Raw genomic sequence first — 26,463 nt, forward strand, 5'->3', positions numbered from 1 at the left:
TTAGTCAAGCTTATTCAAGAATATCATTCTAGTCATTACTTGTTTTCTATATCTTAATTTTGTTGTTTTTTCTTACTACCCTGCAGAAAAACAAGAAAGGGAAGAGCAAAATTCTTGAAAGTATCTTCTTAAACATGGCAAGAAATTAATTCTTCATACAAGAAAATAAGAACATTTAACTTGAATTTCCAGAAAGTTTTTAAGAGAGAAAATCTTTTATAGAAATTATTTCTTTATGTAAGAAAGACAGAAAAAGGTTTCTTGTTGCGAGAATTTACAAGAAAAGAATCTTGGAATGGTCTCTTGTGCTTTTCTTATTTATTCTTATCATTTTGAAGAAAGTTCTTCATTCAAGATTATTTGTCCACGAATTAAGTAAAAACGAGAAAACTAGAAAAAACAAGAAAAAACATTTTTGGTAGTTTGTACCTGAGTGTACAGATGGGGCACCATTGTAACATCACTGAATGAAAACAAATCATTGGGATTTCGGCAAATGTTTTGCACTGGAAAGGCAACGTTTTTGGAAGCCCTTTCAACTTAAAGTCTGCGGCTGAACAGATCTTGCTCGGTGTCACTGACAAAATGAGTGGAGACTTCCTGAAACGTCTGACCATTTCAAACTTTTATCCAGTTACTTGTCTGCTATTTGGTGTACCAAAGTCAAAGCTAGTTACTAAAAGAAGAAATTGATCCAGACTGTCAAACCTACCCCCTGCTCCACCCCGAACAGCAGGTCACCCTTGTCCTTCTCGGAGACGGCCGGTAGGTCCACAGCGACCTTGGGCAGGTTGACTCCCTTCCGGCTCCCCAGGGTCCCCCCGTTGTCAATCATGCACAGCAGGTAGTCTTCCCCTGGAGACAGAGGGGTCAAACATGTTTAGTCATATCTAACTACTCCCAACCTATTGGCAACCAGGCCACAACCCTTTCACAACCCATCCTAGACCTCACGGACCTTTCCACAACCTCACAACCACTCTAACCTCGTAGACCAGCTGCCAACAGCAGACGAACTTGCTCACAACTGAGTCCCAAAAATCAATGGTCTGGGGAAGATTGGGAGTGATCAGGTCAGGACATATGGTTGGCTATAAGTGATGCCTGGGGCAATATGACTGGTCAGTTACACGTTCATCAATGCAGATGCTATCAACAAGAAAACATGATGGCAACTGTACATGAACCTTGCAGTGCCCATGGCCAGTGGCATATTGGGCCAGCAAGTTTCCTTGAGTAGAAGAGTATATTTTTACAGGAAGAAGGAGTTGCTAGCCTTTCCCCTTTAACAAGGCATTGCTCAAACCATCTAGATATGTCTCCTTTTTACATCTGTACGTCCCTTCCAACCGAGATGTGCTGACCCAGGATTGAACAGGGGTCTCCAAGTTACTAACTAGTACAATGCAATTGGAAGCAGGAGCTCAACTGTGGGGCTACCACCAGTTGAGCCATAGGTACATTATATCCAAAAATAATTTCATCAAGTTGGTAGAAAATAGGATACATGTATCATGATGGGAGATTCTTTATACACAACCAGGTATTGATCTCACCTGCTAACGTTTCGATGTCTATCAGACACCTTCTTCAGAGCTTCTGACTGGAGCACTGCTTCTCACCGCTATAAGTAGCGATCGGCTACTATAATATAGCGGTGAGAAGCAGTGCTCCAGTCAGAAGCTCTGAAGAAGGTGTCTGATAGACATCGAAACGTTAGCAGGTGAGATCAATACCTGGTTGTGTATAAAGAATCTCCCATATCCTAGGTACATTATATATTACACAATATATATCATAAAATAAGATCCTTATTTTCAACATAATACTAAATATTATAAAATGTAATTTGATCTCCATAGTTTTTGACACGTAACATCATGCCATATACCAATTTAATGCCATCTCAAAGGTGGTGTGCAGTGTGTATCCTGAAATGACCCCGTTATTTTCACCAAGAGCCAAAACTGTCTGCTCTCTAAAATGTGTTGAAGTGCCCTGCACAAACATTGATAACGATACATCTGTATACTGTTAACAGTCAAGGTTTTGTCCAATGATTGTATAAGAGTATAGTTGAGGGAAAAGTGCTGACACGAATAACCCAGTGTCCTGATCATGAAACAGTCACATGTGCTGATACATGTATATCTCGTGCTAAAGGTCTTCAGCAAAGTTTACTGAACAATAGATACATTTCAAACAGTCCAAAGTTTGAGGTCTGTGTTCAGGTAAATATAATTTTTGACGTTTGTCCCACCCCCCGTACCAAGGTTCCACCAGCGGCATCATTTGATGGGAACAGGTTTGTTCAGGTAGGCTTCTTCTCTATATCAGTCATATTTCATGTTTTTAAATATGAAAATATTCAGCAAAAATGTACATTTCTATTTGGCACACTTGTTTTGTGACTCACTTGCATAGACCAGTCATAACCAGTCATATAGCTATATATAGTCAGCTCTAGTGTTTGACTTGTGAATGATTATTGTGGTATTATTGCGTAGAGTAATAAACAAAAATGCAGGCTTTCTTATGAATGCATAAAGCAACAATGGAGAAATGATAGACAGTGTGATCAATTTGAAGTCTCTCTACTTGTTAATTTTTCCTCCCTTCTGTAGAAACATGATGGGGATGAGAACACTTGCTGTGCTTCTCCTGGCCAGTTTGGCCACGTTGGTGTCAGCACAGAAATGTGTCTTCAAATTCGAGGCCCTGCCTCCAAAGGGCACGACCTGTGCTTCTCTGAAAACCATCGAGCAACTGGACAAGGACGTGAAGGCAATCAAGGTCGGTATAGAATGTTCAAATGGCAAGATATTTTTAGACTCTAGGTTAAAAGTTGTACTGCAAGTCTGAAGTTAGCATCCAAACAGCCATGTAATACAATGTTTAAGGTAGCAAAAAAAAAGGTAAATTAATTAAAACTAAAAGGAGTTCCACAGCCTTTTTCATGCCATAGGGGCATTGTGTCTAGAGCAGGGTATAGACCGATCCTGTCGAACACCGTATCAAACATATATTATATAGACCCCCATTCTTTTTTGGAACACTTCCTTCAAAAATAGCGTTAGCAGGACAGAAATGGCACATGAAAAGCGGGGACATGTTTTCCACGATATTGGCTGCATGTATGCTCAGGACAAAAACTAAATGAAAAAGAAAACAGCTCGGGCACTCAAGGGTAAGGAGCTTGTACCACATTCCAACTACTAAAATTTAGTGAAGAGTTCCGTCTCTTCCGTATTTGTATGTGAAAATGATTAAGATTGAAATTGAAAAGGGTAGTGAACGAAGCGCATTTTAATTCTTTATTACTTATTGATAAGATCATGCAGCTGTAATGAATGCAGCCAACACAGTAAGAAACCAGTCACAGATATACGCACCTTGCTTTACATGTGCATCGGCTGCATGTCAGCAACAGGGCACACTTGCCCACCAAAGTGGTAATGCTATGCGGCGCCTCTCATATCGGCATTGACCGAAAACATTATGCTCTCACATCAACTACATCCACCCCCTCCTCAAACAACTCAACTCAGTTAATGTAACCTTCAAAAAGAAATAAATACAATCATTTAAAATTTTATTTTGCTCTAAAGGGGTTTCAGAGCAAAAAAAGCTTAACAGATGTCAGTCCCCATTATTTTTCCGCCAAGCGGTTTGCCAGGGTCTTTTCAGATGATTTATCATAACTAATATAATATTATTTTGTTATTATTGTGTTTTTTTGACAATAATGTCAATCATGATCATTGTCCCTGTAAAAATAAAATGTATGTTTCCAAAGTTTGTACCACATGCAGCGGGGAATGAGCCATAGCATCATCACCACATGTTATTGTAGCGATATGTTTCCCCAGTCCACATACTTGTAATCAGCCTTTGGGTACGAATTAATTTGCAAACACATAATTGTTTCAGGACAAAAAAATGGTGGCTGAGATTGCCCCTGCTATGAAGAAATTAGGAGATGCAGTGAAGAGAAGGGTTAAAGTCGAGAAGGAACTTGCCGAACAGATTGGGAAGGTTCAGAAGATGACGGATGACATGGCCAAGCTGGATAAGGCTGCTGCAGCCGCAGCAAAGAAGCCTGCAGCTGGTGCTACAGGTGCTACACCTGGAGCTAAACCTGGAAGTAAACCAGGAGCTAAACCAGGACCAGCTACACCTGCTAAACCAGTCGACCCTGGGGATGACAAGGGTAAGGCACTTCCTTCTACCTTAAAAGGAGACCAAAACTTAAAATTAAAAATCCTACTAATATATACTTACCGTAACGCTAGATACATCCCAAAGTCTTTGGGGTATAATTTGGGGTATATTTAGCATAGCACATGCAGTAGGCTTTTCAAGTTTAAGATTTGGTCCCCTTTAAGACCCTGTTCATACCAAGATCTACGAATTGGGATTCACCAAAGCACGGGATCGATCCAGACTTGATCAGTCTAAGCCACCTTGGATTAAGCTTACCCTGCCGCCCTTGGAGCCAGATTAATGACAGTTCCTACCTACGGCCTTGCAATCCAGGGTCTAGGCTTGGGTGCCAAAATTTGAGCACTGTCTTCGTTGGTACAAATGATAACAATGTCAAGCACAATCATACTATGTACAAACCCTAAATGGTGACACAATACAAACTCATAAGCAAAGCAAATTTAAGCTGCAGAACATGGAAACATAGTCCTTTGCTGTCAGGTGAAACTGGAGAACTTAGAGCAAAGTCCAAGACTTGGTGTCATAGTCCAGGTTCTATAGTTTGCAGACCCTGAACGTTAGAGTATAGTACACTCAGATGAACTCCTTTCAGAGCAAAAAGCCAACCAGTAGTTAAAGGCAGCAAAGTCCAAAATTAAATGTTTTCTCCAAATTTTGGTAAAACAGAATGGTTCTGACACGCACACTGGTTTTGTCTGCTGCAAAAGACTGTGCAGGACTCAAGTTGAAGGACAAGACTAAAGGAACAGCTGAATATGACATCAAGCCTGCTGGACAGCCAATCAAGGTCTACTGCAACATGGACATGGGGGAACAGGACGAGCTCAAGGGATGGGCAGTCATACTCCGCAGGACACGTAAGTAGTAAATGTACTATAATTAAAAGCTAGAATATTTTTAAGCATCAGTAAAAAGCAATAACCTTAAAGTTTGTTGTACTTTATTTGATGCAAGAATGTTAGTCTAACATTCTTGCATCAAATAAAGTACAACAAACTTTAAGGTTATTGCTTTTCTTAAGAGTTAGCTATAGAATTTCAGATCAAAGTTCTTAAGGGACTCTCTGCCTAATCTGAGGCAGTAGGGTTTGTAAATGTAAGTTAAATATGGCTTGCTGACATTCTACTTTATTTCATGTTGTGCACCCCAAATTTTTTTCTGCATGTGCACCTAGATTTGTAGGTTAGGTGCACCAGGGCACCTATTCTCAAAAATAAATGTCTATAGCCAGTTGCGTATTTTCAAATAGATTGTTCATAAAAAACTTGTGTATCGCAGTGAAGAAAATTTGGAGGTGTGTATTTCGCTACCTCTCTTTTTAAGTCACCGTTTGAGGAATATTCTTGTAACCAAACTTGTGTTTGTTATTGACTATTCCAAAACATCAGAATTCGTTGACTTCAACAAGAAGTTTGCTGAATATGAGAGAGGTTTTGGAAACCGGGGTCTCGACCACTGGATCGGGCTGCAGAATTTGCAAAAGATAACAGCACAGGTATGTATGTAGTACTACACATTTTGTAGTAGGCTTATCATGCAAAGGTCTGACACTCTGACTGTAACTTTGGGGGACTTTTCATACTCACAGGAATGTGACAGCATAATAAGTTCTCTCCTTTTTCAAACTTCCTTGTTAATAATGTGAAGCCCTAGGTGTATGAAAGAATCTAGTAGTTTAATTGTTGGCCCCCTTGTAGCTTTCTGTGAAACCCAAACCTACACACCATTTCTTCCTTCTGTTCTTTAAAACCAAATTATGTTCAAGACGTCACAACATACAAAAAACAAAATCCACTTTTATCTTTAAGTTTATCTGTCAAACACCTACCAACATTAGTATTACCAACTTAGAAGTATTATGATCATAATCCAACAAGAGTTATGCTGACCAAAAATATCTGGAAACAAAAAAACAACATATCAAACACGCCCAAAACAATACGGTCATTTTTCATGGGGGTAATTAGTAATATTTTTAGATGAATTTATAAGCTCTGGTGTGTAAATCCATCCACACGTTTAAATTGATTTTGTTCTTCAGGATGAGTGGCAGCTGTATGTGTCTCTGAAGGACCATGATAAAAACGAGGCCTTTGCCCGATACAGCAAGTTCAAGGTGTCTGGACCCCCTGACTACAAACTGACCATTGATGGGTATGATCCCCGTAGTACAGCAGGAAATGGTCTGTCTGTGAGTACAAATTGAATAAGATATCTTTTACTTACTGATATGACCATTCTAGATTCTGATCAATTCATAATCAGGGCTCCCAAAGCATTTTGGGGTCAACTTGCATTGGTGCAGATAAAAATTGCATGTTTATTACATGTATTAATAAGTAAAAGGGGATAAATTTCTATGGGTCGTAACTTGCACCAGTGCATGTCTTCTTGTGATTACATGCATGGCTCCAATTTTATATGTGCAAGAAGTGGTATTTCAAGCCTTGATAATGCAATCATCTGAAAATGCAGTAAATATATGAATAACATTATATAATAATGATAATATGATATTAAATTAGATTTCAATGTGTTTGTGTGTTAATTAGCACCAAGATCCTTTAGAGGGATTTGTATCAATTTTGGTATGTGGGTAGTTATTGAGGTCTGCAAAAAAAACATGGTGATTTGGGCCCCCTAGCAGTATTTTCATGAACTGCAACATTACAAATGTATGGTATACATTGACTCTTTTACACAAAATGTTTTCATGCAAAGAAATACAACTTAAAGATTAAAGTTCCATGACCTCATACATGTACCTTTCCCACATGATGTTGAACTTAATAAGTCCTTTTCTTCTACAATGCAAAGGGACGTTGATGGACTTGTGCGCTGGACTGAATCTAATTACATGCAACTTAATCCAGTGAAATGTAAAGTAATCAATTATGGTGATATGTTTTATGAGAAACCCACCCCCACCTCCACAGTTGTATGTAGGACCATCAGAGTTGGAATTAGTGCAGTTTGCTAGAGTTCTAGGTGTAATCCTGCAAGCCGATCTCAAGTGGTCCACTCATGTAAACTCGATAGTGAGCAAAGCTAACCGTAGGCTTTATCTGGTACGTGTCCTAAAGAAACATGGACTTGTTAACTATGACTTAACGCTTGTTTTCTGTGGTTTTGTAAGACCATTGTTAGAGTATGCTTGCCCTGTGTGGCATCCTGGTCTCACTACTCTCCAGTCAAACCACATAGAAGCTGTACAAAAGAGGGCGTGCCGAATGATTCTAGGTAAAAACTATGTTAGCTACGACAGAGCATTAGAGCAGCTGCCACTCACTCCCCTGTACCTGAGACGACGTAATCTGTGTATGAAATTTGCACTGTCCATCTCTAAATCCCCCACCTTCTCTAGTTGGCTCCCTCCGAAACGGGGAAGCGTCCACGGTAGAGATCTAAGGTCAAAGAACAAATTCACACCGTTCAGCTGCAGATCTTCCAGATTTAAGAACACCACATTACCTTTTACCGTAGAGTTATTGAATGAATTGTAGTCTTTGACTCAAGTGTATAGTTTTTAAAAATGTTAAGTTATGGTAAAACTTGTATGAGCAATTGAATGTTTTATCCCATACCCCAATTCAGCCGGTAAGGCTGCAATGGTATGTGTATGTAATTGTTTGCAAATAAAACCAGTCATTATTATTATTATTATTATTATTATTTTTTGGGTAATGTATCATGAATTTTCCCCATTGAAGCAGACTTTGACATCCATGGTTTTCCCCTCTCCACACAGGATAGCAACGGCATTGGCTTCAGTGCCAATGATAAGGACAACGATGGTTCCAAATTAGCTGAGTGTGGGAAACAATACCAGAGTGGCTGGTGGTTCAACCAGTACTGTCCCAACCCCGCCAACCTCAATGGTAAGGGCATTAAACTATCTCCTTGTTATTACATGTAGTATTACCTACGCCAGAAGGTCATGTTTTGGTTGTGCCATGGTCGAGTGCCTTAGGAGAACAATAATTACATTTAGTACTTTGTAATTTAGAACAATTACAGAAGACTCAACATTCTAACAATTTTTTGCCTTCTTATATATCAGGCATTTGGCACAAGAAGGCTAGTCCCTATGACTCCAGGGGCATCATCTGGAGGGAGTGGCGTCAAAACGAGAACCTGAAAGAGGCTGTTATGTATATCCAGCGTAAGAGGAGCCCCCCAAAACCTACTGCAGGCTGATTCCAGAAAGGGCAATCCTGAGCCTATAGGAACGGGCCCTTTATCGTATGTAAAGGCATCCTACAATTAAAAGGGTTCCAGACAAAATTAGAATTGTAGGTAAGACAACCAATTCTCAACAACAAAATGTTTCTCAATTCATGAATTCAATAGGAATAAAATCTAGCCAATGTCTGTGATGAGTCAAGTTTTTTTCCATGAAAAATGGAGGTATTGTTTTCAGTGTGTCCATCTGTTTGTCTGTCTCTTTGTCTGCCAGCAGTGAATTGTGAAAGGTGCTATATGCTAAGTCCATGACAAAAAAAGTCAATAAGGTGGCACCCATATAACGCAGGTAATTAGTGTTCTCTTTACTAAAATAACATACTTCGTAATATCAGTGGGGTGTAATAGTGGGGTCGTATGGCGCAACGGCAGAGCGTTCGACTCAGAACCAAGAGGTCCCGAGTTGAATCCTGTCATGTCACCAATCTTGTGCCCTTGGGAAAGGCACTTTACACGACTTTCCTCACTCCACCCAGGTGTAAATGGGTACCTGACTTCTGTTGGGGAAAGTCGTATTGAGGTCACCTGGTGGCGCCGAATGGCAGCCGCCCAGACCCTTGCGACAGTTCCACAAAATGCAAGTGTGGATAAGATATTACTGTAGTTCTTGTTTCTTTCACTGTAACTTTAAGTTCATTGTTTTCACTGTCACCGCTGGACCGTGAACTTATCATCACAGTGAAAAACCTATTTATGATTCCTTCACACATCATTTCTGCAAGTCACTTGCCGCCACCGTGAAGTTAAATTTCAGTGAAAATGTCAATTTTTCTTACACCGTGAAAGTTTGCTACCGTGAAGTTAAAGTGAATTACAGTATATAATGTTATGTATTGTATGAAACCTGTAATTCAGCGCTAGAAAGGCTTCCATTGCAGGTAATTTCTGACCAATAAAAAACATTATTATTATCAGCTTCCAATCTGAGTCATGCTGGGAAATACAGTACCTACATGTACTACCAGTGGTTGGGGGTGGTGAAGTTTTCTCATGCTGCATGGCAGGAATGTTATACAATCATGTACTTCCGATGAAAACTTACATATTTCATAATATGACCGGTCTCCAGACACTATTGGGTTGGGTTGTACACAATTGCAATGTAACTGTGATCCACAGATATGACCTGGAGAGGAAGGGCTAACAACCCCTCCCTGTAAGTGTAAACTTTAAGATACATCCTGCTACTGAAACAGCAAGGAAACTCCCAATTGCTGTATGCCACTAGGGACTACAATGGGTGGCACCATGAATGAACAAACGATCATGAACATGATGATTGTACACAACGTATCAAGTGTTACCATTATGCCAAGTGGTCCCAGCTGATACAGGCTGATAGAGGATGATGATGATTTTAATGCTTGCTGGTAACTGGCCAGAATACTTAACCACTGTCCTGTCACACCGCTAAAGCCCTCAGCTAAAGCCAACCATGCATGGCCTCACGACCACTCACAACCGTCCCTTGGTCACGGTTGAGATTCAATTGAAAGCAAGGTTGTCTGCGGTTGACAGCTGGTCTGCGAGATCGTGTAAAGGTCTGTGACTAGTGTGACGTCTTGAAAGAATTGTTAAATGTTTATGGCCTGGTTGGGAATGAATCTTACCTACCATAATATTAGAGACAGTACAAAGTCTTGCATGTACATCCTGCCAGTAGTTGAGCACAAGGTACGTACACTAATTTCAAAGTGTGAAAATCTTTCAACTGAAACATCTCACCCTTCTCCTTCACTGTGACCTGGATGAGGCCATCATCAATGTAGACCTGCCCGCCCTTGTCCATGACCTTGACGATGTTCTTGTAGTCCACGTACAGGACCTTGTCATCACACTTCTCGTAGTAGTCTTGGTTGGTGGTGAGTCGGATCTCGTGTCCAGTCTGCAGCTCCACCTCCCCAGTACCGCTCTGTAAGGACATCAACATAGAACAGTTCTAAAGTCATCTCTACCCATTCTCCCACGCAGAGTCGGCCTTTAATATACACCTTTGGACTGCTTACAATTCTGCACTGCTAAACTAGCCAGACTTATAAGTGGCTTTTGGGGGGGGGGGGGGCACTAATACAACCAGTTGTCAGCTCGATCAGAGAATTGCCTAAAAATAGGTCTCAAGGATTGTATAAAGATGGGGCTGGAGCTATAAGTTATTCTCAACATGAAATAAAAAAGATTCTGAATTAAAACACTGCAACGGTGCCTAAAATTTAAAACCACCATGTTTAATTGGGAACTCAATAACCACCAGTATTATGCCAAAATTTAAACAATGTCTATGAAAATGAGTCCCAGCTGCAAACAAACAAACAATACTCCTGTCTGAGGTCACTGACCTCCTTACCAAAGGTACCGGTAATCAACATTGAGTAGATTAATGACAAAGAAGTAGAGTATTTGTATGGTGCTAGCAGCACTTAACTCACCCCTGCAATAAGCCCAGTGCGGATCTCAGGGCCTTTGGTGTCCAGTGCGATAGCGATGGGTCGGAATGGCTTCAGGAGCTTCTCTGCCTCACGAACATTAGCAATTGTACCTGCATGGTACTACAACAACATGGCTCATGGTTAGTAACATCACATCAACTCTACTCTAAATTGTGGAGTTCTTTATACACAAAAGTTCTATTCAAGCTGACATTTCAATGACCTTCCTCAGGGTAATAGACAAATTTGAACCACCAACTGGTTTTGTCATAGTAGGACTTTGGGTCTGTGCGTCATTGCGCATATCCGTAAAGAAAAGAATACAAAATGTACATTCGAAGGACATTCCCTGAACCTAAACCATGTCACAGAACCCAGCTTCTGGCAGGTATTCACTTTCCGTGGGCGTCCCAGCACCCACACACATGCTGTAACACTTTGTTATCCATTTCTTTAACTGTCTTAAAAATCACATGTAAATGCACGCTGAGGACTTAAAAACAGTGGTCCTTTTTAATGCAACTCATGTCAATCTTTTACTTACGGTCAAAGGCAGAAAGTCTTACACTGGATGTTTGAATTTGGTTTTGAAGAATCAAACTGTTGGCTAGGCTCTTGAGAGAGAGTGAGTGACTGAGTGAGCGAGAGTGACTGAGTGTGAGTGAGTGAGTGAGAGTGAGTGACTGAGTATGAGTGAGTGAGCAAGAGTAAGTAAGAGAGAGTGAGTGGGTGTGAGCAAGAGTGCGTGAGCAAGAGTGAGTGAGTGTGAGTAAGTGAGCGAGAGTGACTAAGTGAGCGAGAGTGAGTGAGCGAAGAGTGACTGAGTATGAGTGAGTGAGCAAGAGTGAGTGAGCGAGAGTGAGTGGGTGGGTGTGAGCGAGAGTGCGTCAGTGAGTGAGCAAGAGTGAGTGTGAGCAAGAGTGAGTGAGTGTGAGTGAGCGAGTGAGCGAGAGTGACTGAGTATGAGTGAGTGAGAGTGAATGAATGATAGTGTGACTAAGTGAACGAGAGTGAGTGTGAGTAAGCGTGACTGAGTGAGTGAGTGAACACATGGGTAGGTGAATGAGTACTAGTATGTGAGTGAGTGAATGAGTGAGTAGGTGAATGAGTATGTGAGTCAGTGAATGAGTGAGTAGTTGAGTGAGTGAGTCAGTGAGTGTGAATGAGTGAGAGTCATGAGTGAGTGAGTGAGTGAGAGAGTGATACCTCATGGGACCCATGGGAGAAGTTGAGTCGGGCGATGTTCATCCCAGCCTTCATCATCTCCACCAGGGTGGGGACTTCCTTGGAAGCCGGCCCTGCATGGGGACAGAACAAACATAGAATATGGCCAAGGGAGCTAAGCATTGCACAAAATGTATGAAATTCATATACAAATCTTATGAAAAGTGCACGCAGATGCAAAATGTAAAAACCTGATGGAAAATGCAGTCTTATTAAACAAACTGACGTTAACGTTGGGAGAAGGTATAATTAAATTTCTCAGTGTTTTTACCCAGGATACTTTGACTTTAAAGCATTGAACAGGTGTATACAATCATAAAGACGTGTTTAGTAGCCTGTCAGCTATTCTTTTTGGCACGTCACATAATCTTCTCCCATCACCACAGCTCAACACCGCCATCTTCAATATATCCCGCTTCATCACATGTATTTGTACATGACCCAGGCAGCAGTTGGCCAGTTTCCATAAAAAGACTGCATTTTCCATGAGATTTGTATGTTTTCGCATCACGTTTCCTGCTTCTTTGAAAACTCTCGAACCCCTGATGGCCATTCTGCATGATACATGTACATGTAGGAATTTTGCATGGTGCACTCACACACATGCATGATAATGGGCACACTTCTTATCTAACATGTCATGTAACAATTAAAACAAATAATAGCAAACACAACTTGGCAGAAGTCTAAACCTTAAAGGAAAGATGAACACACTTCAGAGCCAAATCAAGCCCAACAGACACCCCAACAGCAACCAATGTTAGACCAAGTCAAAACTTTCAAACCAAAACTCTTACCTTTTACAAAACATGACAGGTAGGCTTGACACTGGACTTCCTAAATTTGGACTTTAGTTCGTGAATACGTCAATAAAAGACTCTCAAGATTTATACTCTACATCTTTTTTTAAGTTAGTTGAAAAAAAGCATTTTTGCACATTTTTTCTTGCCATCTTAATTTGACTATTTTCACATTCTGAATTCAATATATCAAAGTTACATGTATTAGCCATAAGAGCTTTCACTGGAACATGACTGTGTATAATGTCATGTAGATGACAAATGTAATTACAGAGTCACCCTAGAAAAATCTCAAGATGCAATATTGTTCCATCGAGTGTATTACTAGAATAGATAGTACATTTTGCAATGACATAAGTTTCTTTTCTGTGTAAAACCTTATCTATTTGAAGTATTCAGCAGGGGTTCATGACTAAGTCAGGAAAGAGGGGCCAGCATGTTGAATTGGTGTTGCCTAAGATGCCAATTCTGAAAATTGAATACATCAAATTTCCCTCGGTTTTTGCAAAATCATTATATATACATGCATGCACATGTATACTGGAGGTTTTTTTGTGAGATTCTTTTCTTTGGGGGGGGGGGAGGGGGGGGGTTATAAGGTTAAAGTTGACTGTACACTCACCTATAGTACAGATGATGCCCGAGTTTCGTACCATAGACGGGTTGGAATCTATGTCCAACAAGCACATATGCTCCACTGTTGTAGAAGCATTAGCAGCATGAAGCTGCTGGTCCTGAATAAAATACTCATCGCCCGTGCTTCCCGAGGACATAGCACGAGTACGCGCCTTAACGGGGGGAGCCATGCCTGAAACAACACCAGTCCACACATCAGGCAACACAGCGTTAACAAAACATGCCACACGCATTCACTGGTACCACCAAAAATGTCTTAGAGAGGTGAACTTTATACTGAGCAAAATCTTTCTGGACTTGTTTCCAGAATTTCTTCTCCATGAATTTCTTTTTTAAGGTTCTTACACATCTTCACAAGACTTCTTTGGGAGGCCCTGCTTGTTTTCTTTTTTAAATTGTTCAGAAAATGTCTCCCAAATCTCTGGAGATTAACTGTAAAACAGCTTTACTCATTGTTCTACATAATGAATGCGTGCAAAGAGAAGATGTATACAAAATGTCTATCGCTGCTTTAAGAAATGTAGTTTACACTACAGAGCATGACGTTTTAAACATGTCTCCTTTGAACCCTGCCTCATGTCTCAGTGTATTGACTTTCTAAGACATTTTCGGCCCTACCAATGATTGGTCAGTAGGGTGTTAGTGTGGGGTGTCGGCGCCACGGCAAACCTTACGAGACATACCAAGTGTACAGGTAATGCCCGAGTGGCGCACCATGGACGGGGGGGAGTCTATGTCCAGGAGACACATGTGCTCCAGGGTGGTGGTGGCGTTGGCAGCGTGGAGCTGCTGGTCCTGGATGAAGTACTCACTCCCCACGGAGACGTTCCTGGTACGCTTCATGGCTGTGGGAGGGGCCATCTCTGAGTGTGGAGGGAAAACACACCAGCACCCGCCACGTGTATCAATCTCACATACATTTGTGTAGAAGCGTTTTTTTTCATACATATGTCTGACTGGTAAGAACTAACTTGCCAAAGCCCTCTCTGATTTATCATTAACAGCAAACTTTTACAGAACTGATGTACTAATAAAGAGTGTGATATAAATGAACTGGCACCATGTTGAACAGAATAGTTTTTAATCTATAGATTTTGATTTCACATCATCAGACAATTTCAGCAGATATTCATAATGGGATTCTTGCAGTGTTGTCAGATGGCTACGATGTTTCTTCCCTTAGCTAGCTATAGTAGTCTGATTTCCGCACTACTGCCTGACTTCTGTGTACAGTCATGTGCAGGAATCTGAAAGAGAATACTGACAAAAGAATTAAGTCACACAGTCACAGCTACTGTTGCTCTTTAACAACAACTTCTGATGAGCTGGATACTAGTCAGTCTCCATATGAAAAAAAAATACCATACATGTACAGGCAGGGGATAGAAATACTTTTCCTACTTGTATTAATATGCAAGCTTTACAAAAGATTGTGAAGAAGGTGGGGTAGAGTAACTGAAGAAGTAAATAGTTATTTCCTGATGGGGAAGGGTACACAGATCAAAGAAAACTTATCTGTAGGGCCTTTTTTGGCTCAATAAAAAACTATGTCTTCATAATCGGCCCTGAGCACTATAAGTATAATATAAATTCATGAAGTTATGGGAAATACATATAAGACCATAATTATACTGACTGGATTATATGGATAACATCCTTTGGGCACCTCAAAACTGATGCGAGTGTGCAAAGAAAAAAATAATGGGCCAAAAATGTTGCCCTCGTCAAAAGTTCATTATGAAAAGTTACCTTCATAATTTTAAGTTCATAATGTTAATCTAAGTGACTGGTAAGAAAGGTTGACCAAATGACTGAACACACAGAACAAGGCACACCAAACAATAAATCATTTATTTTTGCACTTTCACATCTTCTGTGACTTTGCAATTTACTTTGGTATCCTACGACATTACTATCTGTTTTGCTTGACGTTTATTTTTCTGTGCACAATTTACGAGATATCTGTTCTCGTTTTGCTTTTTCTTTGTATGAGTCACAGTATGGTCACAAAATTTTTGTAAATGGAGGGTGGATTTGACGAAAATTGATGCAAACCCAGATGCCATATATATAATCATGTCAGCTGCTGCATGCTACAAGCAGGCATAACAGTAATACAGTTGTGAAACAGGTTGTGAAACTATGACATGACTAGTTCATGGAACAACAATCATTGATTTATTATGTATTATCTGCCATACTGGAAGGTTAAAGCTGAACTTGGCAGGTTTGATTGTTTGATTGTTTGTCTGTTTTGTTTGTTTTATCTAGATCTCCATTAGTGTCACATAAAGAACCACTAAATTTGAATTTGTACAGCTATGGTCACATAGTTATTAAAACATTATTACATAGTTTACATGTAAATTGGCGTAACTCAATTTTCTTAAGGCTCAACCAACTAGTAAATGCCATCATGTACAATGTGATAAAGAAGAATGAAGTTGCTACAGAGTTTCAGTCACCAAGAAGTGGCCTACAGACAAAAGAGACAGACTGACAGATTTAGGTGGATAAAGTGTGCTTGTGATGTCCCACTATACATGTACTTATACTGGACAGGTGTAGCGATGTAAAACATGGTCAATAGGCATATTAAGCACAAAGGCAGTGCTCTGAGTGCCCAACGGCCTGTTAACTTACCGGTAATAATGTGTATTACTGTGTAATCAAGAAAGTACTTTGTTTTCTAACAAAAATATGTTCTACTCACTGACAGTCAATCACCTGAATGTAGTGGCAAAGGGGTCACAAAAAGAATTTTGTTGAGGGGAAAAGTTTTAGAAGGATTCTTGCTTTTTATTTTAAGCAACCCAAACCGTCAGACATGCATTACTGTAACTGTAAATGCATCTAAGTTTGCGGTGATTCAGTTTTGAGTGTTTAATTTGCAGTGGTTTTGATTTCAACGTTGAAAGAAGGAGGTAGGTGGGCAAACCACAGAACAAGAATTTTCTTGGTAATTTGCTGTGAAGAGGTCACCACGTAAGCCACATATTTATCAAATAAAACCACTGCGAACTTAACGCATTTATTTTCAAATTTCCTGCAGAGCTGTACAGACTACCCACAATGTGAAGTCCTGAAATGGAAGGGTACTGACAGTCACACACACCAGCACTAGAAAAGAGCAAAGAGTCAATACACAAGCTCCTACACTACTGACAGATGTAGGGTTGTCTGGGAAGACAGAAGTCGGAGTCAGATACCTGCGTCCCCGGTCCTATGCCTCTTCCTGGGAATAGATGTCATGCCTGCCAATATGAGAAAAACAGGTAACATAAAATAACCAAGGCTGGAGCAGCATGACTCAAATGTCTTTCTGTTCAAGCATGACAGAGAAGATATCAGGAAGAAAGTTGAGTCCCAAAAAAAAGGAGAGTGTAACTGCTGTTAGTAGCAATCTGCAATATCATGTTATGTATTTCCCATTTCTGATGCTAGTCCAAACCAGGGCTATTTCCAGCTTTAATTTTTTTCTGTTCCACTCTGTCCATGTAGTTAAATCGTTGTTAAATCTGTCATTGTAAGATAACAAAAATACATTCTTATCAATTTCATGTCACGCAAATTTTTTGGATGGATGGGGTGAAATTTATGTTTGTCCCAACAAGCAAATTTCCATCCCAGGACGGACGGAGGGACGGGTCCTGGAGACAGCCCTGGTCCGAAGCATGAGCTATTTTTAAGTTACTGCTTTCTAACTAAGAGACTTTGAAATGCCTGAAACGGCCCCTGGAAAAGGTTATTGTTGAACAGGAGAAGACTATTAGCCAGGGTAAAATGTACATATTAGTCAAAACCTCCACCATCATGGTCAACATGCATATACAGGACTGTATACTCAGTCCTGTATATGAGTGGAAAGGTAAGCCGTGGGACAGCAACTTAAGAGTACATCAGAATCCTCATAAAAATAGTACTAGAGAGTAATTATAATATGAAATACGTAACAACATGTACATCACTCAAATCAGTCACTAAATAGTAAATAAGGAATGCCTCATTAGAAGTGCCAAAACTGCATGAGACTGGTTTTATATAGTCTCTACCAGACTAACTACACCAGGGTTTCACTTGCAAACGACGGAACGTGATCTTCACTGTGGACTGACTCTACTGGCTAATAATTCCTTTTTCTGCCGAATTCTACGATTCATACGCCCGTAAGAGGGCCTAGTGGAGGCTAGGTTTTATATCTGAGTCTGATGATCAGTGTGGACATGCTATATCACTCCGACCAATCAATCGCTTTGAAACTCAGATTCAAGTCAGCCATGACCATCAAATTACTTCCTAGTTTGCTTTAACGACTTTATCTTACAAAATAAACTCGCCAGTGAGATGCTGGAAGATGTCAGGTTTTAAAAGATGTTTTCAGATTGACAATTTTGGCACTTTGGAAATGATAGAAAGCTGACCGCGATTTAACGTTTAAACAAAGTAATAGAAACTATTTTTTTCTAATCATTAAATCCCGGTCAGCTTCAAGTTCTATCATTTCCAAAGTGCCAAAATTGTCAATCTAAAAACATCTTTTATAATTATTAAAAGCTGACACCTTCCAGCATCTCACTGGCGACTTTGTTTTGCCAGAATTAAGTCATAAAGGCAACTTAGGAAGCGATTTGTCGGGTCATGGCTGATACCAATCTGAGCTTCAAAGCGATCGATTGGTCGGGGTGTATATGACTGGTACAGTCCAGTGACAGTCACGTTCTATTCGCAAAGCAATTTAAAATGCTTACTTTATGCATTATTTGACACCTATCAGATACTACTAGCGATTTGATAGCATCAAAGAACATGGTAACCTACTACAGACTCCATTGGCTAAAAATAGTAATAACACTGTGACCAACTAACTCCTCTGGCAGATATCTACTCCTTCTACTACAGTAACAGCAGTTGAAATAAACTTTCCAACTTCTGAAGATGTACTTTATGTAAGAATCTGTGCTAACATTCTACCTGAAATTTTATGATGTGGAAAAAACAAAAAAAAAAACATTTGCAAGCTAGTATTTCTTTTGTCATGAGCAAATTTGCACCTTTACCAAATGCTGTAACTGGTAACAGGTCAACTCGCCCCAAGTCCAACTCGCCCCAAAAATTTAGTACCAACTCGCCCCAAATTACGGCTTATAAAACTTGGTTTCATATGCATAAATCCCAGTTCTAAATATTAATTGACATGCTAAGAAAGCCTTATGACTCTAATTTCAACTTTCTCTTATCTGGTCGGCATTTAACGCCGATGGATGCAGGAAGCGCCGGCGGGCCATGTTGCATGTCGGCCCGCCGGGTTCACCGGGACCTGCGCCAGCTCGCTGTAATCTCAAGCACGGCTGACTGCTGGCTCAAGTTATTATTCAAGTTCATGCTCCAAGATGAGTTTCCTAGCACATAGACCTCAGCAGTTTTTTGGATCGCCATGCTTGAGACTAGAGCTAGCGGCCGTGCACGGTGTCATGGCGGGCCGACATGCCGACCGGGTCCGTCAGCGAATACCGATCACGAGTTCTTTGCAAATACGCCAAAAAAGTGAAATTAAAGTCAGAAGGTTTTGTTAGCATGTAAAGTAATATTTACAAGTAGGATTCATGCATATAAAACCAGTTTAAGACCAATTTAATAAGTTCTAATTAGGGGCGAGTTGGTAGTAAATAGTTGGGGCGAGTTGGTAGTAAATAGTTGGGGCGAGTTGGTAGTAAATAGTTGGGGCGAGTTGGACTTGGGGCGAGTTGACTAGGATTCCTGTAAATGCATTTACGCTCACAGTGGTTTAATGTTTGTGGTTTTAACCTCATGCATGGGTACAGCAAACTTGTTCTGTCATCTGTCCCCAACTACCTTGTTTCAACTGTGAACTGAAAACTAACTAAGTGTGAACACTCCATTTTCTCTTGCAACATAAATGCACTCAAAGTAATACAATTCAAGTCCCCATGCCAATGATACAAAACAATATACAATTGGTCAAGTAACAAAATTGAATGCTATCTTGAGTAAGAGGCAGATTTAGTTTTGTGCTTAAAGTGTTTATGGTGTATATACTAGTATACAGAAACACATTCATCATTTGTTTTGAAAACTTCATGATTTTCCACCAACATTGGAATTAAAGAAGAACAACGTTAACGTGTGCTACGTGACCAGCAGTGACAATTTTGGAATTACAACCACGCCCCCCTCCCCCCTCCCACAGCGGTTCCTAAACATAACCTTGCTCCATGACCTACATTTCTGCGAAGTACATTTGCCCTTAGACGAAATAACATACAGGGTGTTGGTGTATGTCAGAAAATTAGTCTTGTAGAATATCTCATACTTCTAAAACGAACGTATCGTGTTGAAACATCAAGGTCATGATTCTACAGTTGGACAAAGGCGGCCATGTTGGTTCGCACAGGTAGCACGTACAGAGCGCCGGGTTCTGTCTGGACCTAGTCAACCACGAGGGACATCTACATAAAACCTACCATGTCTGTGTCTCAAAGGTCTTTAAACAACTGACAACATTACATGATAGTAGAGGATTGAAAAATATATATTCTGTCACCTTGAAAAGGCGCTGACAGTACGCTATCAAGGTGACTCATTATTATATTAGCTTCCAAAGTAACGTTATACATTGGCGTAGAGTTAGAAAAGAACGCTGTAGAATGTCTACTTTAACCTATATTATTGTGAAATAGCTATGACAGTTCGTCATACTACTTATATCGGGCATGTCAGCCTGAAATACACCAAGATTTGCGAAAGATTTGCTCACCAACAGCTGGTGAGTCTCTCCGGTCTGTCCCAGCAGTTCTGCGTGACGTCACGGGTCAAAGGGTACGACTCAGACATCCCGAGTATGCGAATGAGGTCCAAATTAGAACCTTGCTCATTAGCATTGTCTGAGTTAGCCATGCAGATTGGATATATGGATGACACCCTCTGGGCACCCCAAAACCGATGCGAACGTGCGAAGAACAGGAATAATTTTTTTTAACGAGTTTAAGTAGTTTGCTCTAGTCTATGCAAGGCCACATGGACCACTTCTGGGAACCGTTGGAACAAACGCTCACTGACAACTCAGACAAAAATCAGAAACATCACTGAGCTTAGGAAAGCTCGACTAACTGACTCAATAGGCGAAGTAGATGTTTCGAAGGCTGCTCGCGAAATTCCCTACCCCATGTAGACCGGAATGGTTTGATCCACTCACTGGGAAGGACCCCTACTCTTTTCGATGAATGGATAAATAAGAACTTTATTGTACGTTTAGGATCTTACAAGCTAAGAACAGATCAAGATGTAAAGCACCTCTAAGTTTGGGGTTGAAACTTTGTTTATTCATAGTTGCAAATAGAGGTATAAAATGTGGCAGTCTACGAAGCTTAATGTATAATACTAGTATGCACACTTTCAACTTCTTCTCGGTTGTGAATGTAGTGACAGATAGAGCTTAAAATACATAGTTTAAACTAGTGCTGCGTACCTAAATGTAACATCAGGTACCGGTACAGAGGTCCGGACCTGTACCTGTACCTAAACAATTTGAGAAATTAACATGTGTAAGTGTTCTTCTGAACTTCTTCAATAATTTCAGTATCTTTATTCAAAGAAAACAACTAGGTTTCCTACCGCCAAACTCCCTTAGCCTTGCTGTCAAAACTCCCGACCTGCCTGAATGATCTATTGCATATTAGTTATGTTGTTCCAGGGTATCACTTTGGTCACGTTTGGTGTTGTATGAGGCCATGAGGTCAGAAATTATCAGTCACAGAATAAGCACATACTTGGCGTAAATTTATTTCGGTACAGTACCGGTACTTCATGATCCGGTATTTTGGACCTGTACCTAATCAGTTTTTACGGTACAGTACCGGTACACAGTACTAACATTTTACGCTTTGTATGTTTAGTCATCTTTTGGGTAATACTTGTATGTTTTGCATGATATTCCCATTATAAAGACAAGAGTAACACAAATCCCTCTGGTGATCTCGCACCCCCAGGGGTGCAAAATCGCTAGAGATTTCGCACCCCCCCCCCAAATCAACTTGTTAGCCCCATACTATAGTATGTGTTCTGTTACGGCATTCATAATTCACAGTGGCTACTATCAGATGCTATCTTTTTAACAAATTGAATGTGAATAATAGTAAATGAACGTTACTTCATGCGTGGTTTTGGTTGTAATTTCAGTTCCTGTAGTATAATAATACCAACATAAATAACTAATAATTCTTACTCAGAAATATCTTATGCTTTCATTTTTCCGACGGGACCAGGCTTCAATATTTTTTTCTAACCCGTCATCCATTCAATATATTTTGTATGATAAAATGTTATTCAAGTCTCTACAATAATTTAAAAAATCAATAATGAACACTGAAATAAAACTATGAACTAATCGTACATTCCTCATGGCACCAAGGAAGAATATTACAACGAATCATCGTGCACAGAGAGTCACCATCATCGCGCTGTGCTGAAATACTAGTAGCGTTACATGGGTTCCCGTAGTCTTACATGTAGATGTTTGTTCTGTCGGACACAGCAACTTGTAATACTCTCGATTACCACGTTATAAACTATGGCTTTATTATATTAAAATGCAGTTTTAAATATAATTGCTGCACAGAAAGATCACATTTCGAAATATTTGGGGGGGGTCAAAATCCCTAGGGGGGTTCGAGGAGGGGGTGCGAGATACATAGCTGGGGGGTGCAAGATCGCTAGCGATTTCGCACCGGGGGGTGCGAGATCCCTAGTGATTTCGCACCGGGGGGTTCAAAATCAGGGGGGTGCGAAATCCCTGTGACACCTGTCGGTCCAATGACATACCCAATGTCCGTCCCGTACCGACGATGACGTCACTCCTGAGTGTGTGACCGACAGGCCCGTCTATGTGCTGTGGTTATGTCACGAACGTTGAATGTTCGAACTCCACATCTTCAATAATACAAGTGAACGATTAGCCCGTGATTATTTTTTTTTTTTTTTTTTTTAAATTCTGATTCCGTGTTTGTCACGGCACTTTATTAAATGTCTTAGAATATTTTACAATGTGTGGCTTATATTAAGTTTCTGACAGAACATTCTGATTTGAAGACTTTCAAGAGGGTTTGCGGATCTAGATATAATGAGTTCGAGGCTGACAATGTAACCTTAAATTTCACAATAGATAATTTTGCAACTAACAACAGTTGATTGATGTAGCGAGACTTGTTCAACATATGTAAGTTATATCCAAAAATTATGTGATGTACATTAAGTGATAAAGAATGACTAAATAAACTTTCTATATAATCCCATAATGGTTTGACAGTTTTACAATCAAAGAAAAAGTGCTCTATATAATCTATATTATCGCAAAAACTACACTTATTATTTTCTACAATTCTCATCTTATACAGTAATATTCTTGTTGGATATATGTTATGCAATATCTTCCATTGCATGCTTATAAGTTTGGGTTCTTTAGTGGCCAAGAAAGGAGATTTCCACAGTACATTCCAAGAAATGGAGTGAAAATCGTACAAAGGAAATCGTTTCTCCCAGAAATTTTGTGAGACTGGAACGGATTGGTATTGCATAATACAAATATTCTTGAAGAAGGTAGAGTCTTGTGAGCGGATATCTTTACCACAAAGTTTGATACTGGGAGCTTTTTCATTGTCTAGACGAGAAACACCTTTCCACTGTTTGGGAACTGAGTTCATAAGAGCGTTATACTGTAGTAATACATGTGCATTATTACCAACAATAGCTTTTACATCATCAAACGATATGAATTTACCCTGATCATCTACAATATCATTGACGTACAGAATGTGTCGGCGAATCCATTTGTCAAAGTACAGCATGTTGCCCTTGTAACTTATACAAACATTATTCCATAACAATTGCCAATTTACTTGATCAATATCGTTGACATTCTGAACAGGTTTCGTTTCATACCACGTAAGTATCAATTTACGGTAATAAAGAGGTAAGGGTGCCAGTGAAACATTAGATGACACCTGGACTGCAGTACAGTTATGTTTCAAAATACATAGATCAGGACCAAACTTATTGAAGTAATACAGCTGTATCTTCTTCCATGTAGGAGTAGGAGTTTCACTACTAGATAGCAATTTTTGTATCGATCGTAGTAGGCAGCATTTGTGCATTATTCTTATATCAATCATTTTCAGTCCTCCTTTTGAATAGTCTTGAACCATAACATTACGCTTAACCCTATCTCTTTTCCAAATAAATCTGTAGAACATCAAATTAACATCCTTCAAGAAACTATCCGGTGGAATAAGTGCACCAAAACTGTAAGGAAGTTGTGAAGCTACAAGGTTTTTGAGCACTGTTATTTTTCCTATAAGACTAAGGTTGCGTGGAGCCCAAGATGATAAAATATTTTTCATCTTACAGTATTTCTTACTCCAGTTTACATCTATTTCAGAGGCACAACATGCAGATGAAAAAACAATTCCCAAGCATTTTGCTGTGGTGCACCATTTCAGCCCACTAGCTTGCTCAGAGCAGTGTCTCCATGGGCCTAGCCACATGGCTACTGTTTTTTCTTTATTCAAAACTAGTCCCGAAAAAACTGAGAATCTTCTAATAATATCTAAACTTCTTTCAATTGAACTTTTGTCACCAAGTATAAGTTCTGTATCATCTGCATATTGAAAAATTCGAGATTCAACCTCGGAGTCACTAAGGCCAGGTAATGTAATACCTTTGATTTCAGAAGACTGTCGGACTTTAAGAGCAAAAAGCTCTGTAGCTAGAACAAATAGAAGAGAGGACAAGGGACATCCTTGACGTACTCCTCTTCCCAGGTCAAACCATTCAGAGATATGACCACAATGATTGATACAACTACGGGCATTATTAGTGTATACCTTCACCCAATGCACAAAATCTGCACCGAAATTGAAATTTTCAAGCACTTTTATAATGAAATCTTTGGAAATAGTATCAAAAGCTTTACTGTAATCTAGGAAAAGAATGGCACCTGGAACATTAGATTCTTTAGTAAAGCAAATTATGTCGTCTATAGCACGTATATTATTCAAAATGCTACGTCCTTTGATATATCCAACTTGGTCTGGTCCAACAATGTGAGAAATAATGTTCTGCAATCTATTTGCTAATATCTTCGCACCTATTTTATAATCGGTGTTTGTTATTGAAATAGGTCGCCAGTTAGAAAGCTGGTCTCTACTTAATTCTTGATGTTCACCCCCCTTAAAGAGTAAGGATATAACCCCTTTACGTTGAGTGGAAGAAAGTTGGTTCTTCGTATAACCCTCATTTAGTGAGTTCAAAACCATATATCTTATTCTGCTCCAAAAGACTTTATAAAAGTCAGTTGTGAGGCCATCTAGGCCGGGACTGCAATTAGTCATGTTATGTAAAGCAGATGCACATTCCGTCATATTAAACAACCCTTCACACGATTTGCTTTGCATTTCAGACAGCGTAGGAAAATTCACATCTGCAATGAAGTCATCAAAGTTTTCTTTATCGAACTCGTTGTTTTTACTGTACAATTTTCTATAGTAATCAACTTGTTGTTCCAATAATTTGTCTTGATCTGTTGTTATGGAACCGTCAGGTGCTTTGAGGCTTGTAATTACATTATGTGTGGCACGTGCCTTCTCAAGTCGAAGAAAGTAGGCTGTGTTTTTTTCTCCTTCCTCAATCCATTTAACTTTTGAGCGGATTTGTGCACCTTGTGCCTCGTGAAGGGCAAACGCTTCAAACTCAGCCTTTGTATTGTGCACCTGTTGCTGTAAAGTTGGATTCTTTGGATCGGAAGCTAATTGTTTTTCCAGCCGTTCTAATTTTTTTTCAATCATGTTGTGTTTGGATCGTTTTTCATGAGCCGTTTGTTTCCCATAACTTATTGAAAAGCTTTTTATCTTACTCTTACATATGTCCCATATCAACTGTTTATCTTCGATCACAGAGTCACTAAGGCCTTCTTCAATGTTTTCTATGATTTCATTAACACGATCAACAAAAATCTTATCTGTTAGAAAGGAATTGTTGAATTTCCAATATGAAGGTCCTTTGTCAAACTGTGTTACAGACATATCGAAGACAACAGCTCTATGATCACTGCAGGGGAAAGAGATGATTTCACATGCAGTAGTTTTATCAAACATGAAGTCATTAATCAGGAGATAATCTAGTCTCCTGGCTATAAAGGGGTTTCTCTTTGACCATGTGTAATCTTTGTCTTCACTATGGAGAACTCTCCAGATGTCAAGTAGTGCAAGACTGTCTACCATATTATTAAAACATTTCACCTCTGCTTTGTCATGCTCTTTCCCCGCTACATTATCAAGATCAAGGTTAAGTACTGTATTGAAATCACCAGCTAACATAAAATATTCACCTTCACAATAATGTTCTAGCAGTTGAGTTAGAAGCTGTGTATAGAACAGTTTCTTACTCACTACATTATTTGGAGCATAAACATTGAAACAAACAAATTTCTCACCATGGTGTATAAATTTCACACCGATTGTGCGATCAGAAAGATCTACAAATTCTACATTATTACAGTCAAAATTCTTAGCAATCAATATAATTTGTCCTTTACTATGTGAGGTGCAAGGATGAGCGTAAAGCTTCCCTCCCCACTCTTTTGACCATGAATCTTTGTCATCATTAGTTATATATGTTTCCTGCAAGCAAACAATATCAATTTGTTTTGTTTTCAAATATTGAAAAACAGTTCGTCGGACGGATCTTTTCCGTAGACCTCTGACATTAATGCTGAGAAAACGTACCATTGCTAATAATGTCAATCATAAGTACTAACCAATGTCTTTCTGTCTCTTTTGCTCATCTTTATGACGTAACTTGCCTGGCTTGTTAGCTTCTGGAGGGGTGAGAACGTCTTTTCT

At 39.7% G+C, this 26,463-nt stretch overlaps 2 protein-coding genes across 10 annotated transcripts in view; one reads left to right on the plus strand and one right to left on the minus strand.

The window, feature by feature from the left end:
- LOC136425007 (pyruvate kinase PKM-like) overlaps positions 1 to 20,432 on the minus strand; it is a 34,538-nt gene extending 14,106 nt beyond the window's left edge. For 5 of the 9 annotated variants that reach the window (XM_066413706.1, XM_066413702.1, XM_066413703.1 and 2 more), the window contains exons 1-7: positions 20,328 to 20,407; positions 16,762 to 16,806; positions 13,539 to 13,724; positions 12,099 to 12,190; positions 10,893 to 11,012; positions 10,192 to 10,378; positions 713 to 855 (exon numbers count right to left, since the gene is read on the minus strand). In XM_066413706.1, the coding sequence (XP_066269803.1) occupies positions 713 to 855; positions 10,192 to 10,378; positions 10,893 to 11,012; positions 12,099 to 12,190; positions 13,539 to 13,724; positions 16,762 to 16,804 (771 nt within the window). In that variant the 5' untranslated portion in view covers positions 16,805 to 16,806; positions 20,328 to 20,407. Of the gene's footprint in view, positions 1 to 712; positions 856 to 10,191; positions 10,379 to 10,892; positions 11,013 to 12,098; positions 12,191 to 13,538; positions 13,725 to 14,235; positions 14,416 to 16,761; positions 16,807 to 20,327 lie in introns of all 9 variants that reach the window. The other 4 variants (XM_066413707.1, XM_066413705.1, XM_066413708.1 and 1 more) reach the window with 4 other exon arrangements.
- Positions 2,182 to 8,595, plus strand: LOC136425016 (fibrinogen-like protein 1). The gene is made up of 8 exons (XM_066413719.1): positions 2,182 to 2,315; positions 2,625 to 2,793; positions 3,931 to 4,210; positions 4,932 to 5,081; positions 5,613 to 5,719; positions 6,266 to 6,415; positions 7,973 to 8,102; positions 8,285 to 8,595. Exons 1-8 carry the CDS (start codon positions 2,296 to 2,298, stop codon positions 8,419 to 8,421), a joined length of 1,143 nt encoding a protein of 380 aa, XP_066269816.1. The 5' UTR covers positions 2,182 to 2,295; the 3' UTR covers positions 8,422 to 8,595.
- Positions 20,433 to 26,463: the final 6,031 nt, after the last annotated feature.

The sequence above is a fragment of the Branchiostoma lanceolatum genome, chromosome 19, assembly GCF_035083965.1.
Source record: "Branchiostoma lanceolatum isolate klBraLanc5 chromosome 19, klBraLanc5.hap2, whole genome shotgun sequence".
NCBI lineage: Eukaryota > Metazoa > Chordata > Leptocardii > Amphioxiformes > Branchiostomatidae > Branchiostoma > Branchiostoma lanceolatum.